Below are 19,389 nucleotides of genomic sequence, written 5' to 3'. Positions count from 1 at the left end.
CGTAGTTTATTTTGTTTGTTGTCTGTCTCTCCGCTAGTTCCATGAGGGCAGAAGTTTTTGTTCACTGCTATATCTCCCACACTGGAACAATTCCTGAAACCTAGTATTTGCTTTTTCCATTTTACTGATGGGGAACTCGGTCAAAGCGAAGGTAACCTATTTGCTCAAAACACAGTTTATAAGTGTGGACCTTGTCCAAAATGACCATTTCCTGCAAAACTCAGATTTCTGTTCTCTTGAATGAACGCTAATGCCTATGTGTGTCAACCAAGCATTGTACTAAATACTGGGGATAAAATTCCAATCCACATGTTTTTGTCCTCAAGGAGTTCGGAGTCTGGTAAAGGAGAAGCACCGAGAGGCCACATGAGGAAACGAAGGGGTGAGGAGGAAAAGGGAGTGGGAGCAGGAAGTGTCAGCGCTGGAACAATAGCAATAGATCAGAAGCAGAGATCAAAATAATGAGCAGCAGAGACCAACAATAGAAATAAAGTCAGAAATAGAAAATAAACAGCTCTGAGATTTGAGAAGGAGAACAAACCACTTCCCACACATTAAGAGACCTTAGGGGACAGTCTCAGTTTAGAAAGTAAACGCTCGATATTATGGGTCAAATAGCCTCCAATACCACAGTGGTTCTGAAGGGCTGAAGTCAGCAATAATTAAAGGGTCAGTCATGGCATGTCACAGGATGTCCAGATGGTCTTTTGAAGAATCCAGGAGAGTGCTCACAAGAGAGATAATATGTTTAAAATTATGTAAACAAGTAGAAAGCATGTTTAAAATACGCCAGGCCAAAAAAGCATGAAACCACATTGTAATTTTTCCAATCAAGTAAAAACTTGGTCCTGCTACCCTTCTCTCTCTCTTATGGCCTCCGGAAGAGTCAGGGATTTCAGTGAGCAAGGTGAGGAGGGGGTGTGAAAGCATAATGGAGGAAAAGTGAAGACTGCACTGCAGGCGGAATGGGTCACCACCTGCAAAGGCAGCCACTGGAGGAGGCCAGAAAAGTTCATTTTAAGTGGATTACTGCACAGGGTTGGATGACCAACTAGAGACCTGTTTCCGTTGTCATTTTTGAATTAAAGTGACTGTAGGACTTTATAGTGATGGAAATGACCTGAGTTCTCATCTAGAGGCAGGATTAGAAATTCCCTCTGGTTAAGTTTTAGAGACAGCGAGAGACAAAAATAAAGTTAGTTATAGTCACATTTCATGAGTCCTACCTAGTTCAACATACTGACTTCATAAGAAAAGTTTCCTATTTAAAAGCCACCACCTCCCGCCTTTCACCAGATTTGTTGGGTAACTAAAACTTTACCTGAATACAATCAGGAGAAAAATAAATATCTCATTTCCTACCTTGACCCTTTTTCTTTAGTGGCACTCTTGCTAACAGCAGTATTTCGTCCAGAACTAGGTTCTGATTTCTCTTCCGTGGGAGATCCAAATCCAGCACTAAAACGATAACTATTTTTTCTTGTCATTTGAAAAAAACCACAACCAATTTAAATCACATGGGAAATAACAATGCATTACATTTGCAAGGCATTTTATAATTTATAAGGCATTTTCACTTCCTTTATGTGCTTTGATTCCTTTCACCGTTACAAAGCAGGCATCAGGCATTATTCCATCTACAGATAAGTTTGCTGACAGACACTCAGTCATGTGCTCAAGGTCTCATTGTAAGTTCACAGCAGACAGAATGTTAAACGAGGTTTCCTGGCTCCCTTTCCAGAGATCTTTTCCACGGCAATTTAAACAAGCAATTATGAAATTATATTACTTTTCCCGAGATCTTTTCCACAGCAATTTAAAACAGTAATTATGAAATTATATTACTATAATAAGAATAAAGTTGCCAAAATCTGAACTCTAATTTTTTTTTTACTCCGAAATTAAGAGGAAAATTATTTGAGTATAGATAAAAGATTATTATTATTTTTTTTTACCTGGCCTTTTCTTTACTTGTTCTTCTGAAAGAAGATGAAGAAGAAATACTTCGTCCACAACCAATGTCTGAGGATCTATCTTCCATAGATGGAGGTGGAGAACTAGAATTTTATGTATTTGAAGTTATAGACAAACTAAAATAATTTATTTATCAATATTAGCTTTGTCCTACAAAACAGATTTTTTCCCCCCTGAAAATCGTATTTGGAGCTAACTTTTAACAGTGACATATTAATTTAAAAACATAAAGAAGAGGTTAAAATAAGACAAAAAGTAGTATAAACCTTTTCATGAGCTAAATAGGAAATATTTTATAAAGTGTGTCACATAAAATGTATTATACACATATATAAATATATGTGACCATTTTAAAGAAGATTGTTGAAGTCTAATTTTTAGCTCTACTGCTTATTATATAAAAAACATTGGGCAGTAGCTGTACACTTGCATACAATTCTGGGGAGTTGTAAACATAATTCGTCTTGGTTTGCTCTTATCTATTTATACTTTCTTCACTTAGTTCATTTTGCCAGAGCCCTGATTATTAAAATACATATGGAATTGACTAGTAACATGGGGTCAAAGGAAAAACCATGATGTCATGATGTCAGTTATTCTATGGTCTTTACTATGTCAGGCTCTGAGTTTATGTACCAGTGTTTATTTTCATGGTGGTGCTAGATATACAGGGGGAAGGAAAGATACCATACTGTGAATCTTTACATAGTCATAGATGATGACAAACAAAAATAGTATGTACTTCCCTGCACCCCTTCTTCCTTCCAAAACTCACATATCAGAGGATTTATTGTTAACTAAGATTACAGCACGTAGATCACTTGGTTCTTGTAAGCAGAGATCCTTCAAAGGCAAAAGTTTGGTGCCAGGATTTATCTGTAGATAATTTAAAGATTGAAAAGAAAATCTGCATGGGTTATATTTTTTAATATGAGCACTGAAAGAATAGGATCTCAGCTGTTTGAAGTGTTTAATTTCACACACACACACACACACACACACACACACACACACACTCACACTTAGCAATAGGAACCTGGAGCTTGAGGACATCGTGCCTTTGGACAGGATATATCGCTCCTGTTCATCTCTGTTGGCGTTATACTCAGCTGTTTCACACCATAATTACTAGTTTGGCCCCTGAAAGTATTTGAGTTTACAAATCTATCTATACACGTAGGGATAATTTACTGTCTGTAAGAAGAACTAATTACTAAACAGATTACTAAAAATATTGTGAGGACCTCTGAAAATAGGCTAGACAAAGCCCTGTACTACTAGCAATTTTACCAGCCTGCTGAAAATGTTTAGACCAGATGACCTTCTGAGGTCTTTCGCCAACCATATTATAGTTAGATCCCTCTCATATCCAAGATATGTTTCATGAGCTTTTTAAAATAAGACGGATCTGTCATTATTTGGCCCAGAAATTGCCAAGGTTTTCCACTTCATTGAGTAAAGGCCAAAATCTACAAGACTCACATGATCTGGTCTCGCTTTACCTCTCTGATTTAGTCTCTACTATTCTGTCCCTGGGTTCACTCAGCTCTAGCTATACTGACTTTGCTGTTTCTTAAATATGCAGAGCACGTTTACACCCCATGGCTTCTGCACTGATTCCTTTGCCTAGAAAGCTCTTCCCCCAGATATCCCCATGGCTAAGTCCCGTACCTTCTTCATGTTTTTGCTCGGGTATTACCTCTCAGTGAGGCCTCCCTGATCATACTTTCAAAAATTACAACCATCAGTCTTAGTCCTCCCTGGCATTACAGAGCCCCCTTATCCTGCCTCTGTTCTGCTCCCCCCATCCTATACCTCTTAACATTTCAATCATGTGAGATAATTTATTTTTAAGGACTATTATTTTATTTTTTAAAAATATTTTCATTAAAATATGGCTAACATACAATATTATATTAGTTTCAGGCGTACATCATAGTTATTCAACAGAACCCATCTGACACCATGCCTACTCATTGCAATATTATTGACTATACTCCTTACATCCCTACATCCCCATGACTACTTTGCAACAGCCAATTTGTACTTCTTAATCCCTTTCAGTTTTTTTACCCCCACCTAACCCCATCCCATCTGGCAATCATCAAAATGTTCTCTGTATCTATGAGTTTGTTTCTGTTTCATTTTTTATTTTGTTCTTTAGAGTCCACTTATAATGAAATCATACATTTGTCTTTTGCTGTCTGACTTACTACACTCTGCACAATATCCTATAGGTCCACCCACATTGCAGCAGGTGGTAAAATTTCATTTTTTGTTATGGCTGGGTAATATTCCATTGTATATGTGTGTCACCTCTTCCTTATCCATTCATCCATTCAGGGACACCCAGATTGCCTTCTTCTCTTGGCCATTGTAAACAGTGTTGCAATGAATATATGGATGCACACGTCCCCTTGAAGTAATGTTTTGGGTTTCTTTGGATAAATATCCAGAAGTGGGATTACTAGGTCTTTCTTTGCCTCTTGTCACAGCCTTTGTTTTAAAGTCTATTTTGTTGGGTATAAGTATTTTTTGTTTGTTTGCTACTCCAGATTTTTTGTTTGTTTCTATTTTCATGAAATATCTTTTTGCTATCCCTTTACTTTCTGTCTCTGTGTGTCTTTCAATCTGAAGTGAGTCTCTTGTAGACAGCATATGTAAGTGTCTTGTTTTCTTAACCATTCAGCCCCCCCAATCTTTTAATTGGAACCATTTAATCCATTTACATTGAAAGTAATTATTGATAGGTGTGTAGTTATTGCCATTTTATTATTCATATATATTTTTTTCGTCTTAAAGAAGTCCCTCTAAGATTCCTTGTAATGCCCCTTTGGTGGTGATGAACTTTAGATTTTTCTTGTCAGGGAAGCTCTTTATCTGTCCATCAATTCTAAATGATAGCTTTGCTGGGTAGAGTAATCTTGGTTGTATGTTGTTGTTTTTCATCACTTTGAATATTTCCTGCCAATCTTTTCTGGCCTGCAAAGTTTCTATTGAGAAATCAACTGACAGTTTTATAGGAGCTCCCTTGTAGGGAACATACAATATTATATTAGTTTCAGGTGTATGTCATAGCTATTCAACAGTACTGCTTTTCTCTTGCTGCTTTTAAGATTCTCTCTTTGTCTTTAACACTTGGCATTTTAATTATGATGTGTCTTCGTGTGGGCCTGTGTGGGTTCATCTTGTTTGAGACTCTCTGCACTTCCTGGGCTTGTATATCTATTTCCTTTACCAGGTTAGGGAAGTTTTCTGTCATTATTTCTTCAAATAGGTTTTCAGTTCTATGCTCTCTCTCTCTTCCTTCTGGTACACCTATAATGCAAATGTTGGTATACTTGATGTTGTACCAGAGTTCCCTTAAAGTCTCCTTAATTTTTTGGATTTTTTTTTCTTTTTGCTGCTACCTTATGCTGATTTGATTTGCTGCTATTGATTCCCTGTAATGTAGTCTTTATTTCAGTTATTGTATTCTTTATTTCTGACTTTTTTTTTAATGTTTCCTAGCTCCATTTTTATATTTCCTGTCTCTTTGGTGAAGTTCTTCCTGAAATCATTGGGCATCCTTATAACCAGTGTTTGGAAATCTGTGTCTGGTGGATTGCTTGTCTCCATTTTGTTTAGCTTTTTTTTTTCTGGAGCTTTGTTCTGTTCTTTTATTTGGGACATGTTTCTTTGTCTCCCCATTTTGGCTGCCTCCCTGTGTTTGTTTCTATGTAATAGGTAGGGCTGCTTTGTCTCCTGGTCTTAGTAGAGTGGTCTTATGCAGTAAATGTGTTGTAGGGCTGTGGTGCAGTCTTCCTGAGCCATGCACTCCAGGTGTGTCCCTTGTGTGGGTTTTGTGTGCTCTCCTCTTATAGTTAAGACTTTGTTGCTGTTTGCATGTCAGTGGGAGGGATTGACCCTCAGGCTCATTGGTGGTGAGAACTGACCATGATTACAGTGGAGGAGTTGTGGTATAGGGTCTGTCTCTACAGAGCAGGATCTGCCTCAGCAGGACTCTGGTGCCTGCTCTGATACCCAATCTGCCCCTGGGTTGTGTTGTCCTTGGAGGTGGCTGGGTGATGCTCCAGCTTGTTTCAAAGGCAGTCACTGGGGGTGCCAACCCCAGGACCACCCGAGAGGGGACCTGCTGCAGGTCAAGTTCAGCTGCAGTCTGTTCCCCACCCAGGGCAACCCATCATGAGCCACAAAGAAATCTGCATATGGTTTCTGCCCACATATGCTTAGAAGTGCCTTGAGAGGCCAAGCCACAAACCAAGGCTGGAAACCACTAGTGCGGGGCTTAGGGCTGCTCAGCCAGAGGTAGGAGACATGCTCAAGCCAGATACTGCTTGTCTGGGTTCTGCAAACCTTTGAGAGACCCTAGGAAATTCTGTAGCATGAGACAAGGCAGGCAATTTGTAGGAAAAAGCCACTGGTTTCGATTTGGGTATGCCTGATAGTTGGGTGGGGTAGGGTCTCAGAATCACCAGGGTGTGGCAAACTAATGGTATCAGCCAGCTTAATGGAGACTTAGATATAGTGGCCACTTGCATATGTATGCTGGGAAGGGGGAGGGCTCAACAAAGAAACAATGGCTTCTGCCAGCTCCTCCTTCTGGGAGAAAGCTGCCCCATTCATCCCTTGTCCTGAAGCTAGACAACTCAGTCCTCCCACCATGTCTCTGTCACCTCTTCAGTTGCTGCCCCAGCACTGGAGCTCAGAGCCAGTGATTCTGTTGGTAAGTCTGTGCGTGGTCCCTTTAAGAGGAGTGCCTGGGAGTGTAGCCACCCTCCATCTTATTCAGCCACAATCTCTGCTGGTTTTTATAACCAGAAATGATGAGGACTTCTCTCCCTGTCACTGAAACCCTGAGCTGGGGAGGGGCAGGGACCCTTTGCTCCTCAGGGGGGAGACCGCCACAGCTGAGATATCCCTTGTGCAGGTGTGGGACAGCCTGTTCTGCATCTCTGCCCCTCCTACCAGTCTTGAGGTGGCTTTTTCTGTATGTCCTTATTTGTAGGGCTTTGGTTCAGCAGATTTCAGGCAGTTCTTACTAATGGTTGTTTTGTAGTTTAGTTATAATTTTAAGGTTGTGAGAGAAGGTAAGCACAGCATTTACCTACTCTGCCATGTTGACTGGAACTCCATGTGATGTAATTTATTTAGTTGTGATATTTATTATCTGTCTCTTCCTACTGGTGCCATGGCAGTAGAGATCCGTCTATTGTTCACTGACATATTCAAAGCTGACAATACTAGAAACTTAATATTTACTGAAAGAATGAATCAGTATCCTCATTTATAAAGGATATTGTCTCCTTAACTTTTTAAAAAACTCATGAACAAATACATTTCATCTCAATTTCTGATCCATGAACATTTTTCTGATATATTCTTTGTTGGATTTTCTGCTCTTTGCCTCATTTTTGTTAAAGATTTTTGTACTAATGTTGTGCTAGTTCTTTTTAACTTATTCATCATTGAATGAGATGGGATTTCTCAGAGCAGTGATTTCTCAGTGGTTTGTGCGTGTATTATGAGGGTGTGTGTGTGTGTGTGTTATGCAAGTCTGTGTGTGTTTTATGGAGTTTTATGCTTATGTTATGGGGGTTTGTGCATGTGTTATGGGGGTTTGTGCATGTGTTTGGGGGTTTGTGTGTGTGTTATGGGGGTACAGTGGTGATGATGGCCAGGGGAGGCAGAAGGAAAAGCTAGAGTAAAGTTTTAGGCTAGCTGTTTTTTCATGATTTAAAATTGTTACCATGATAGTGTTTACTGTAAGCACGGCTAAGCTCTGTGATTCTTGTGATTCTTTTTTCTTATGGCCCTGTCTACTCTGCTTCTTTTAACCAAATTGGTCCAAGAGGGCTTCTGCTATCAGCCTTGCTCACCCCAGTTTCTGAGGTCCTGCATGTGACTGCCAAAGAGAGAGTTTGGTTTTTGTACTTCTAAGTTCTCCTATCACCTCAGGAAGTATATATTTTTTTATGATGTTTTCTGTGATCTGTCACCACTATTCATTTTTCCTCCTTAACACCTTCTGCCCGATCTCATAGACTTTTAGTAACTCCTAAAATTTTTGAAGTCTGTGGATCACATCTGTTCCCTAGTTTTGCCTAAAATGGATTTTGTGGGTTTAAAATTTTTCCTCATTGTTCTTATTGCTTTTGATTTCCACAAGAAGTAGAAAATACTGGCTTAAGCAGCAATGTTAAAAAGTCCTCAAGATACCAATGTTTAGCGGCTATCAACATTAACACTGAATTACACTCTACAGAGGGTGCCAAAAAAATGTATACACATTTTAAGAAAGGAAAAATCTGTATTAAAATTGTAATACAATGAATGATGTTAGCATTCATTTGATTAATGCCATCTTTTGAGCTAATGTCATACTACACATTGCTACTGTAATTCAATTCAACTTCAAAAAGCAATACATAGATAATATCTCTTAAAATTTGTACATTTTTTGGCATCCCTGGTATATTGTTTTAAATATCATAATTAAAAATGTAGTTAAATAAATCTAATTCTACATACATTTTTAAATTCAGTATTACAGTTTGGTTAATGTCAATTGAATTATAATTAATAAAATTAAAAACTTATACTTGTGTCCTCATCACTAACACTGAGCCCTAGAAGTAACAGAATCCCAAAACTGAAAATGCTGCTTCTTTCATATCTTCTCTGAAACTTAACCTAGCATAGCAAGCTCATTTAAGTAACAGTAATCAGATTCTAGTTACACAAATGCAAAATCGTATAGCCAGACAAAAATAAAGTTAAGGATGAAGTTCAGATCCCCAAGTGTCTGTCTATAAAAAATATAAATTATGTTAGGTGTTTGTAAAATTACATTGTAATGGCATCATGATTAAAGAAGAAGTTATTGTCATACGTCCTAAAATACAAATTGGTGCTCCCACTTACCCGACCGTAATCATAGAATCCGTCACTAATTATGTTACTTGATGACAAATAGCCTGTCTGGCTATATTTCAGAGGGAGGTGGTTATTGAGCAATTTGTTATAAGCTGCTTCACTGAATTTATTTTTTCGACTTACTGATAGATTAACTTCTTCAAGGATATCTAAAGCCCTGTCAATAAAAGCAAAAGACATTATTTGCTTTATATATGCAATCCAACATTAAGATCTCATTTATATAACTAGCTGAGATCCTGAACAAAGGACTGAGATGGAAAGGTTAAAGTTATTCCACCTTTTTAGAGAAAGTAATACTGACAGAGTTATGAAGACAAAGCAGGCCTTTTAAAGAATGTATATACCTTATGGTAACTCATCTTCAAAAAGTTGAAAAGTACACTTTAAAATTCTTCATTTAAAGCAAAATTAGTATTGGACCCCAACTTTTGCAGATAACTGGGCAATATATACAAAGAATAAAAATGGTTAGAAATAGGGTAAACCTGTCTGTGGTACCTAAAAACCCTATTTGCTGATATGCTAAAGGCAACTAACTCATCTGCTCTGGGTAAGAACTGACTTGGCAAGGTTGGCCACGTATGTCATTCTGATGAAAAGGTTTGGATCGGGGAGGGAGAAGAATGGAGATGGTTGTCATGGCTCACCCGTTTTATTTTAGCCTTGAAAGTTGAGAGAAAAGTGGGATTATGTTACAATAGCAGATGAAAACGAAAAGGATGCATTTCTCAAGATGAAAAAGTGGAAATGTTGAAGATGATTTAGTAAAGGTGATGAAGGAGATCCTTAGGTAGGCAGGACCCGGGAAGGACCCCACTTCCACTAGGCAGTCCCTTCAGAGGGAAGGCCCATGTTATGACATGCAGAGCCGCTGAGCACTCTGCAGACTGAGGGGGGGAGTGTAGACTCTGCTTGACCCTCCGTGGGCCTAAAGAGTGTGCTGCTTTGTCTTCTGCTCTTCATCTGAGCCAGAAACTTGAGACAGATCCACTCACCTGAACTTGCATAATTCAGTGGCCGTCAGCTCATCACTGGCACAGACCATGACAGCCCAACTGGCATTTCTTCTGACTTCATCATTCTTTGAGCGCAGAAGCTCCACGAGGGGCTCCAATCCACCTGCATTTCTTAACTGAAAGTAGAAACCAACATTTTGCACATTAGGAGTACAGAATATAAATATTATGCTTTTTTTAAAAAAAATCTCATTATTTGGTTGTTTAAAGAAAGGTTGTACCTATGTAAAAACATTTTACAATGTGTCCATATTTAGATTTATTAAATTCGGGGGCGGGGGGAATCAATTGAAAACCCTTAGAGACAGGAGCCCAGCTTTCCGTTCAAAGTTAAGAAGAGGTGACAGTAAAGTAATTGAGGGGGGGTCATCGTGATTTTGCACAAGGCGGGGACTATTGAAAGACCATCTTCTCGCTGCCTACAAGTGAGATGTCCTGTGTTTATTTACTCAGCTCCTTAACACCGAGTGTCCATTAGGCCTTGAGGTGGACGGAAGAATGGTCCCCCAAAGATGTTCTTGATCCTAGAAGGGATTTTGCCATTGTGATTAAGTTAAAGAGTTGAGACGGGGAGATTGTCCTGGATTATCAGATGGGCCCACAAGGATTATCAGATGGTAATCACAAGGGTCCTTAAAAAAGGGAGACAAGAATGCCAGGAGCAGAGAAAGGAGACGTGTGGAAACAGAAGTTGTAATGATAGAGGAAGGGGCCACAGCCAAGGAATGCAGGTACTGGTCAAAGCTAGAAAGGGCTAGGAAATGGGTTTTCCCCTAAGGTCTCCAGAAGGATCACAGCTGTGCTAACCTTGATGTTAGCCCATAAGATCCATTTTCAGATTTCTGATCTCCCAAACTGTAAGATAGTGGATTTGCATTTCTTTAAATCACTAAATTGTGGTGATTTGTTATGGCAGCAATAGGAAACTAATATAGTCCCTAAGGCTGGGCAGGAGGAACCGATGCAGGCACGTGCCACCTGTGTCACTGGACATTGCCACCAAGGCAGCGGTGTGGCCAAAAGAATACTGAAACAGTTCCCTAGAAAGAGAGCTATTTTTCTTATCCTTGCACAGTGTCTTCTCTTTGTTTCTCCAAAAAGTGAAAAAGAGAAGAAAAAGAAGAGAACTGAACAGAATTATATTAATTACATTATTAAAAGAAATGACTCATGTATAAATTTATTCCAACCAGAAGAAAAAGATTTGATAGAGCTCTTGGGTCACTGTATGAAATGCAACACCCCTTTATCGGAGCCTGGAGAGCAAAAGGAATATTCTGCCAGTCTCTATGAGTGAAACCTGAAGACAAAAGTCCTTATGGGATATGATGCACTTTCAATCATTTTCTTCTCAAACATACCGACTCTGGCAGGGACTACACGTCAACATATGTAACTTGGGCAACTTAGAAAAATTTCCTGAGACATCTCATGCTTAGCAAGACAAATTTCTGAACATCTTTATTTCTGAGTACAAGATAGTAAGCTAACTCCATGGGTTCTTTTGGCAAAGGTCTAATTCACTTGTTAATCCCTCCATTCATTCCTCCATTCCTCCATTCAGTCATTCATTTCATTTACTCATTCATTTAATTAAACAAACAGTTGTTTGTTAAGCATATGCTGTGTGCCAGATGTGTGTTAATGACCTGGACACAGGGAAGGAAACCCTCAGTCCCTTTTCCTAAAGGACCTTATTATAGCCTTTCATACAAGAACCATAGAATGTGAAATGGAGGACAAGGGAGGCCCGCATAGGTGTAATGGGAGCAAGAAGAGGATGCACCCAAGTTTCAGGACAGAATGGCTGAGCTGGGTTTTGAAGGAGAAACAGGAGTTTATCAGGTTGACAAAAGTGAGACTAGCTTTCCAAGCAGAGAAATCAAGGAAGTATAAATAAGAGAACAGAGCTTGTTAACTAATTACAAGTAGTACAATATTTCTAGAGTATAGGGATCCACCTGGGAGGAGACTTCAGGCTTACATAGGCAGGTGTGGACCACAGAAGGCCCTTGCATATTACGTGAGCTGCTTAACTTTTATCACGGGGCAATGGCATGCTGCCGGGAACTTGCAATGATGTGATGAGGGCCACATATTTGAAAGATCAGTCTGGAGGCAATGTGGGAACTAGGAGGTGGCAGGGTTAGGGAAGGCATTAAGGAGTCAGCTGCAGTATTCCAGGAAATAGATGGACTACTCTGCAAGGTGAATAGAGGTATGACTAAGACACTTTTGTTTATCACACTGTTCTCAGTGCTTCATATAGTGTCTGTCACACAGGTAAATCTTTGGTGACTCTCTTACTACCTTAATGGTTGAATACAAATGAACTGAGCCAGAATAGCTATCGAAGAGAGAGAAAAGGAACGATTTGGTAGTTGTCTGAGTAGATAGCACAGGGTTGAGTGCATGGGCTCTGGACTCAGAAAGAAGTGTTTTCATAGCCCTGATCTACCACTTAGCGACTTGGCTTGGCGTGCATTATTTCTTTAAGCTTCACTATCCTCATAGGTTAAAGGGTGATTACAAACATACTTATTTCCAGTGAGGCTTAAATGAATGTAAAGTGCTTAGCAGAGTGCCTGGCACATAGTAAGTGCTCAATAAATGTTAGTGATTATCTCTTTTATTCAGGAGCGAGGAACAAAGTCCTATGCCATTTGAATGAGTGCCATGGTGACAAATGAATATGAGAAAAGCAAGAGATAAAGCGACGTGTGTAGGATTATTTTAAATCTTTGTGAAGACGTAATAAGACCAACCACAAGTACCAAACACTTTTATGTGATGGTCTTGTAAAAAATCCAATTCTATGTTTTCAAATTTTGAAATATAAGAGACACAAAAGAATATGTGTAACCCATATGTATGATTTCAAGAATCACAGTAAAACACGCACCTGTTTGTCTACCACCCAGTTTAAGAAATAGCACATTCCAATGACCGTGAACCCCTCTGTGTGCCTCTGAATCATATCTACATCCTTAATCTCTCAAGAGGAAACCACTTTCTTTCTTTCTTTTTCTGGTTTAAAGATTAGATTTTATTGGTTTATAGCTCAATTTAGGTTACAATGGCAATTGTCATCTGGTTCTTACAGTAACGGTAATATCGATAACAGAAATAATGGCTAACTTTTATTGCATGTGTGCAGGGTGCCAATTATTCTGTTAAGTATTTTATAGCTCTGTCTCATTTCATTTTCAACGCAACCTAATGGGGATATACTATTATTATTTTACAGATAAGGAAACTGAGGTTCATCATTTCAGGATATTTCCTGGCAAAGTTACCTTGATACTCAGTATGTTTTTGAATGAGAGCAACATAGAAAATACCTTAGGGGACATTAAATTAATCCAACCTTTTGCACTGCAACTGGGAGTCTCATTAGGATTAGTTAATAATGGCAACGAAACGAGCAAGCTAATAGTAATATCCATTGCAGAAAAATAAATGGTCTTTCAGAAAGTAAGTCTAATGAGAGTGATTCATGTCACTAATGTTATGTGTCCATTTTGGCATTTGACCCCGTCAGATGCCCCACAGTAGTTCTGCCTGGTAGGCTGAACTCTGTTCTATTTTTATTCCTATTTGGGGTACTGAGCTCATTTGCTATCCATTCCCCTCCTCCCACCCTACCCCGTATCCTGCCTTTCTCTCTCTGTTCCTTCTTCTCATCTCGTTGCCAGTTGACCATTTTCATTGTGTTATACAGGGCTGTCTGGGACTTTGTCATCTCACATTTAGTGCCTAACCTTCTCAATGTCTTCTGGTCCTGGCGTGGTCCCTGAAGTTATATCAACTGAAATTCCTATAACCAGCAATCATAGCGTGTAATAGAGTGTCTCTCTCTCTTTTTTTTTTTTTTTTTTTTTTTTTTTTTTTTTTTGGCTAGGCCTATTTAACCTTTATTTATTTACTTATTTTTTATTTATTTTATTTTTTATTTATTTTTATTAGGGAAACCACTTTCTTGAACTTGGCATTAATCATTTTCTCAGTGTTCTTTATAGTTTTAACTTATATAAATATATGCCCAAATAACATATTTCTTAGCTTTGTATATTTCTGAATGTTTACATAAATGGAATCATAAGATACTTTCTTCTGCAACTGGATTTTGCTCAGCATTAAGCTTGTTGAGGTTCATCTCTGCTGATGTCTGGAGCTATAGTTCGTTCATTTTCACTGAGGTGAGATTCCATTTTATGAATATACCATAATTTATCTCTTAACAACTGGACAATTGGTTTGTTTCCAGTTGTTTAGATATTATAAACAGTGCTTCCTGGAGCGCAGAGGCAAGAGATTATCTTAGAAGCAGAACTGCTGACTTACAGGGTGTGCTCACCTTCTTTGCTAGATAGTGCCCATTTGTTTTCCAAAGTGTGGCACCAGTTTGGAGGGGCTTCATTGGGTCGATTCAAACACTTGAAAATGTTTCACATGAATCCACCTGTTCATACGGACCAGAAAAATGAGAGCAAATGTTATTAAAACTCTCACCTCTGTCCTGGCCTCAGCATCACACGCGGTCGCAGCAATGGTGAGGGCGGCTTTGCTCTGCACCCGCGTGTTGGTGGAACGCAGCGGGCTGATGAGGGCGCGCATGACGTCATGATTCTGAATGTTCACACGCAGCGCCTCCTGCATCGCCATGTTCGTTAACACCGTGGCAGCGTTGACAATGGCTCCATCTCGTTTACTGGACAGGATGTTTATTAATGGATCAATACCATCAGCCTCGGCAGCAGCACTGGGTAAATTTAGGAGAAATGTGTGTCATTCATCCAAGTTCAAGAAATGATCTTTGGAACGTACAACTGAGCTTATAAAACACATGAGTACATAAATACAGTTTTAGAAATAAAATGATCTACAATGCAATGAGCCCAGAACTGAGGCACTAGTGATTTAAATGGAGTCTAGGGAAATGTCAGGTATGAATGAATTTAATCCTTTTCCTACATCTACAGCTTTTGGTTATAGAAAAATGTATGATGCTTCATAGAAACACTTCTACGGCCGAATTTTTTCAATCAGTGATACTTATCAGATCAGACGATTCTATTAAAAAAAAGTCTATTACAATATTCCTAACCAGTAAAAAAACAAAGCTTTAAATAGCAGGAATGAGTGAACATGGGAACTCTTGGTTAAGTGAAAATTCTTTAGCCCGTCTTCCCCTTTTGCAAATTATGTTGTTAATTGTAGGCAGAATTTAACACATTTGAAGGCAGCAAATCATTTTGCTGTGAATGTTGCTTTTACAAGTTAGACATCAAAAATCAAAGTCATGATCTTGACATTAAATATATAATTTTAGTAATGTATGCATATTCAGTTATTAAATTTCCCACTTCTAGTATAAAATGACTATAATTATCCATTAACATATTACCATTTTTCACAATTAGGACGCCTAAATCTCCTTTTAAGAACAACATACTTTCTATAGTCCTTGCTTTGTAAATACATAAAAAGCTCATACAATAGTGAAAATAAAAACCAGATCATTTTAATCAGTGGAAGATGATTTAATTATGTGTTGTAATGTTTGGAATGGCTTCAAATAAGAGATGTTCCAAACAATAAGATATATAGAGCATCCTGTTTTAAAGGACAACTCAAAATTGTGTGTTAAAAATTCATTTAAATCATTATGGGAATAGAGGTAATCAAGAAGAAAAGCATACTTGAGGCACCAATAATGACAACATCTTCTTTAAGTTTATATTTGACACATTGTTTCATTTAGGATTTTAATAACCAAAATTGAAAAAACAACAAAAAACGAGTGGGCTATATGCTTTAGCCTATCACGATGTATTCTGTAGAGTTTAATTTGGTACTGTCAAATTTGCTGATGGTGAAGGAGCTTTGACAACTTCAAGAGTAGAAGTTAATCACGATTGTCCATCAAAGAGAGAAAACAAAATCTTGGTAAGAAGACGGTAGCTCTAGGTGAAAGGAAGTTGTGATTCTGACACAAACCAGCTCTGAAGGAGCCTGAACAGCAGGGATTGGGCGGGAATGAAAGGACTGGAGGTGGCAGTGATAGAGAATGAAGGGCTTGGTTGGTGTAAATGTTCAAGGCACCTCCCAGCCCTGGTTCATATAAATCCATCCAGACAATACCATACTGATACCAAGGCAAAGTCAGCGCCTAGTCCCATTTCTCCCATACTTGGTGTATATTTAACACTTTTTTGTGGTGCCTCTGGGAAGGCATCTCTTAGACGACATGTAAAGAAAATTTATTAATATAAAAATATTGAGAGGAAGGCCCTACATCTCACTATAATAACCTGAGGGACAGCATTTAATTTCCTTTCTTAGGGGATAAAATAAACATTTCTAACATAATTTCATTTTTAATTCTCTCTCCTATCGTTAATTGACATGGTGGTCATTTGATTTTATGAGTAAGGGAAAATTTGGGGGCTCTCATATATTTGTTTATCAGAAACTTCGCATATTCAACTTACAGTTGAAACACTGAATTAAGAAAAAAAACTGCCAGCAAGAATTTTAATTTATGCATGTACTCTAATTAATATATATTTTAACTTTTTCAAAAATCATTTTTTTCCTTTGATTTATTTTCAGGCACTTAATGCAATCAATTCCTGAAACCAAATACTTTGTAGTTTTTAATCATTATAAACATGCCTTGGCTAAAATGCAAGAATCCTTTGTCACTTAGTGGTTTTTCCTTTGACAATCAATGTTCACTTTTTAAAACATCTTGTAAAGAAAGAGCACACAGTGGAGATATTTCAGTGGCATCCATGACAGAAGCCAGAAGTATATTAGGTAAACGCATATCAGTAAATTCCCAAAGACCTTGTCTTTTGTGTGTGTCAGGGAGCTTTTAGAAAATTTAAGTGAGTACATAGGGTCATGCTGCATCGTTTTAGTTTTTCTTGTTTATATAAAAAAAAATGTGGTCATGGAGCTACAATGATTTTCATCAGGTGTGCCTCTGCTCACAGCCTTTCTGTTTGAGCTTTGTCTTTTCCTTTTCTCTGCGCAACATCATATTTGGCCTTGGTTCATTTCTAATCCACATTCTGCTCTTTTCTTTGCTTTTTATGGAAGCAGTAAAGGGAAGTACATAAAAACCTAGCTGTTTAAAAAAAACACACAAAGATTCTAGGACACAGTGGAATATAGCTTTAACTAAATTGAACATAACTGCCAGCACAGAAAGACGAATCATACACGCACAGCTGGGAGAACCACCTCCGTGATATATACGTATCTGCCCATAATTTATGTGCAGCTCTGTTTAAGTGTAAAAAGCATCACTGAGTTTAAATTATTATGGTGAAAACTCAAGCTATTATTCTTACCTAAAAAAACAAACAAACCTAATTTCAATTATAAAAAGAATGCAGAATTGTACTTCTTAAAAAAAACTTGCTTAATTTCATGCCTTTCAAACCCAACACATTCTATTTTCTTTTTCCCTGTCTTATATATACACAAGCTAAAGCCTGTCATATTTTTAAAACACATTTCAGTTTCCTAGATAGTACAGCATTATCCAAATGAATGGGACGGAAGTCAAACTGCTTTGTTACAAAATCCAGAATTATAGGGCCATATGTCATCACAATAATCTGAAAATATTTTCTGATATTTACTATCATTAGTCTCCATCCAATTGGAGTTTAATCAAATAAGAGTTTAAAATGTAAGTTGAAAACAGAACCAAGCTAAACACCAACAAAGGAAATGTATAAAAACATCTGTTTATATCAGTGAAGTTTGACATGTTATGTGTATCCATTCTATTACCAATCCTGACTATTTTCCTCCTCCATATTTCTCAAATCTCTCCCTTTGCTCCATCTCAATCTCTCTCACTGAACCTAGTCCAGCATCCTCTCTTGTGGGTTGGTATAAATACTCTCCTGACAGGTCTCTCCTCTTCCCCTCCAATCTTTTCTCCATCTTACAGCTAAAATGATCTTTTAAAATAATAAATATCATATCGCTCCGCTAGTTAGAACTTTGATGGTTTCCCATTGCTTAGATGAGGCCTCAGATTTCTCACATGGCCTTGTGACCCTGTGGGGGCCGAGCCTCCTCTGCTCCCCGCCCACCTGCCATACCACCCCTTCTGGCTGCCCTGTGCACTGGGCCTGTCTGACAACCTGCAATATGGCAGGCTTTGTCTCAACTCAGGGAATTTCCATATGTTGCTCCCACTTCCTGACTTGTTCTTCCCCCTGGATAATCCCACTCATTTTTCAAGGGTCAGTACAAATGTCTCTTCCTCAAGAAAGCATTTCTTGTTCCCCAAACTAGGTTCTCTTTTTTACACGAGCTCAGAGCATTTGTTTGCTAAACATATTTACACTTCTTTTTGTTTAAAAAATGACGTTCGGCACAAATGTTCACAATCAGTAGCAATCTGGAAATATTATTTCACAGCACTTGTTATGGAAAGGAATTCAGCACAAAGTTTTTCATGGAAGTCCAAACCCCACAATGCAAAAGCATGGGCACTAAGAACATAATTAAGGGAAAATTCAATTACTCAAATAGTGTCTATTTTCGGCTCACTGAAAATACTGTGCAATTTCATGTCTGCTTGCCTTTGCATACCTGTTCCCTTTGCCCAAAACACCTTTCCCTATCCCTCCCGCACCCCTGCCTGAGGAACTCAAGCTCATCCTTCAAAACCTGCTCAATCATCTGTTTCTCTGCAAAGCCATCTGTAACCTTCACTGCCCCTCCTTGTTGATGACTCCCTCCTCTTTGCTATGTCTGTACCTGGCAGTGTTTGAGTCTTATTTATATCCCCAGTACTGACGAGATCAATGTATTTTAATTGTCTGCAATCAACTCAAAGGGAATGATGAAAAAAACCTCTGTGGGTGTCGAGAAGGGATGAGGGAAAAGTACTCAGCTCAGCTTTAAGTTTGCAAGAAGGGACAGGACCCAACAAAACTGGGATCTCGACTTGTGTCATTTATAGCTGCTCTTGAAATCAGGTTATTTCTTCCCCACCCCCAATGATTATATAGTGTAATTATATAGTGAAATAATTTTTATATGGAGTTTATCTTGCACTTTGGAAAACTTCTTTGGGATTCATCTATTTTATATATCAAGTGATGTCTATATTTTGTCTTTGCAGACATCGTTGACTCTATGTTGGTTGTGTCATTAGATGACATTATTTGCTACCTCTCAGAATTTGATCCTTGCTGCAGTTTCCCACTTAACCCCTCTGCAAAGTCTAGTTACATGAATCAAGGGTGACCTTGGGCAGTACGAAAATCTGTTTAACAGAGCCCACATACAGGGTAATATGAGGAACCTGATGGAACAGATGGTAGTATTGGCAATCAGAACCTTGTTTGTTAACAGTGATTGCAACCATTCCCACCAGCATGACATTTCATATGTCTCCGTGAGTTTTGTCATACGAAGGAAGACA

The 19,389-nt window shown here is 38.4% G+C and overlaps 1 protein-coding gene across 6 annotated transcripts in view; it reads right to left on the bottom strand.

The window, feature by feature from the left end:
* The window catches only part of ARMC3 (armadillo repeat containing 3), a 104,106-nt gene that overhangs the window by 25,474 nt on the left and 59,243 nt on the right, over nucleotides 1–19,389 (bottom strand). For 5 of the 6 annotated variants that reach the window (XM_033100504.1, XM_033100503.1, XM_033100502.1 and 2 more), the window contains 6 exons: nucleotides 14,442–14,691; nucleotides 9,909–10,045; nucleotides 8,899–9,067; nucleotides 2,750–2,850; nucleotides 1,956–2,057; nucleotides 1,363–1,479 (listed from right to left, as the gene is read on the bottom strand). In XM_033100504.1, the coding sequence (XP_032956395.1) occupies nucleotides 1,363–1,479; nucleotides 1,956–2,057; nucleotides 2,750–2,850; nucleotides 8,899–9,067; nucleotides 9,909–10,045; nucleotides 14,442–14,691 (876 nt within the window). The remainder of the gene's footprint in view (nucleotides 1–1,362; nucleotides 1,480–1,955; nucleotides 2,058–2,749; nucleotides 2,851–8,898; nucleotides 9,068–9,908; nucleotides 10,046–14,441; nucleotides 14,692–19,389) is intronic. The other variant, XM_033100501.1, reaches the window with a different exon arrangement.

The sequence above is a fragment of the Rhinolophus ferrumequinum genome (genome assembly GCF_004115265.2).
Source record: "Rhinolophus ferrumequinum isolate MPI-CBG mRhiFer1 chromosome 5 unlocalized genomic scaffold, mRhiFer1_v1.p scaffold_110_arrow_ctg1, whole genome shotgun sequence".
Classification (NCBI taxonomy): domain Eukaryota; kingdom Metazoa; phylum Chordata; class Mammalia; order Chiroptera; family Rhinolophidae; genus Rhinolophus; species Rhinolophus ferrumequinum.
The sequence above is the reverse complement of the archived record's forward strand: the minus strand, read 5'-3'. Positions and strand labels throughout refer to the sequence as shown.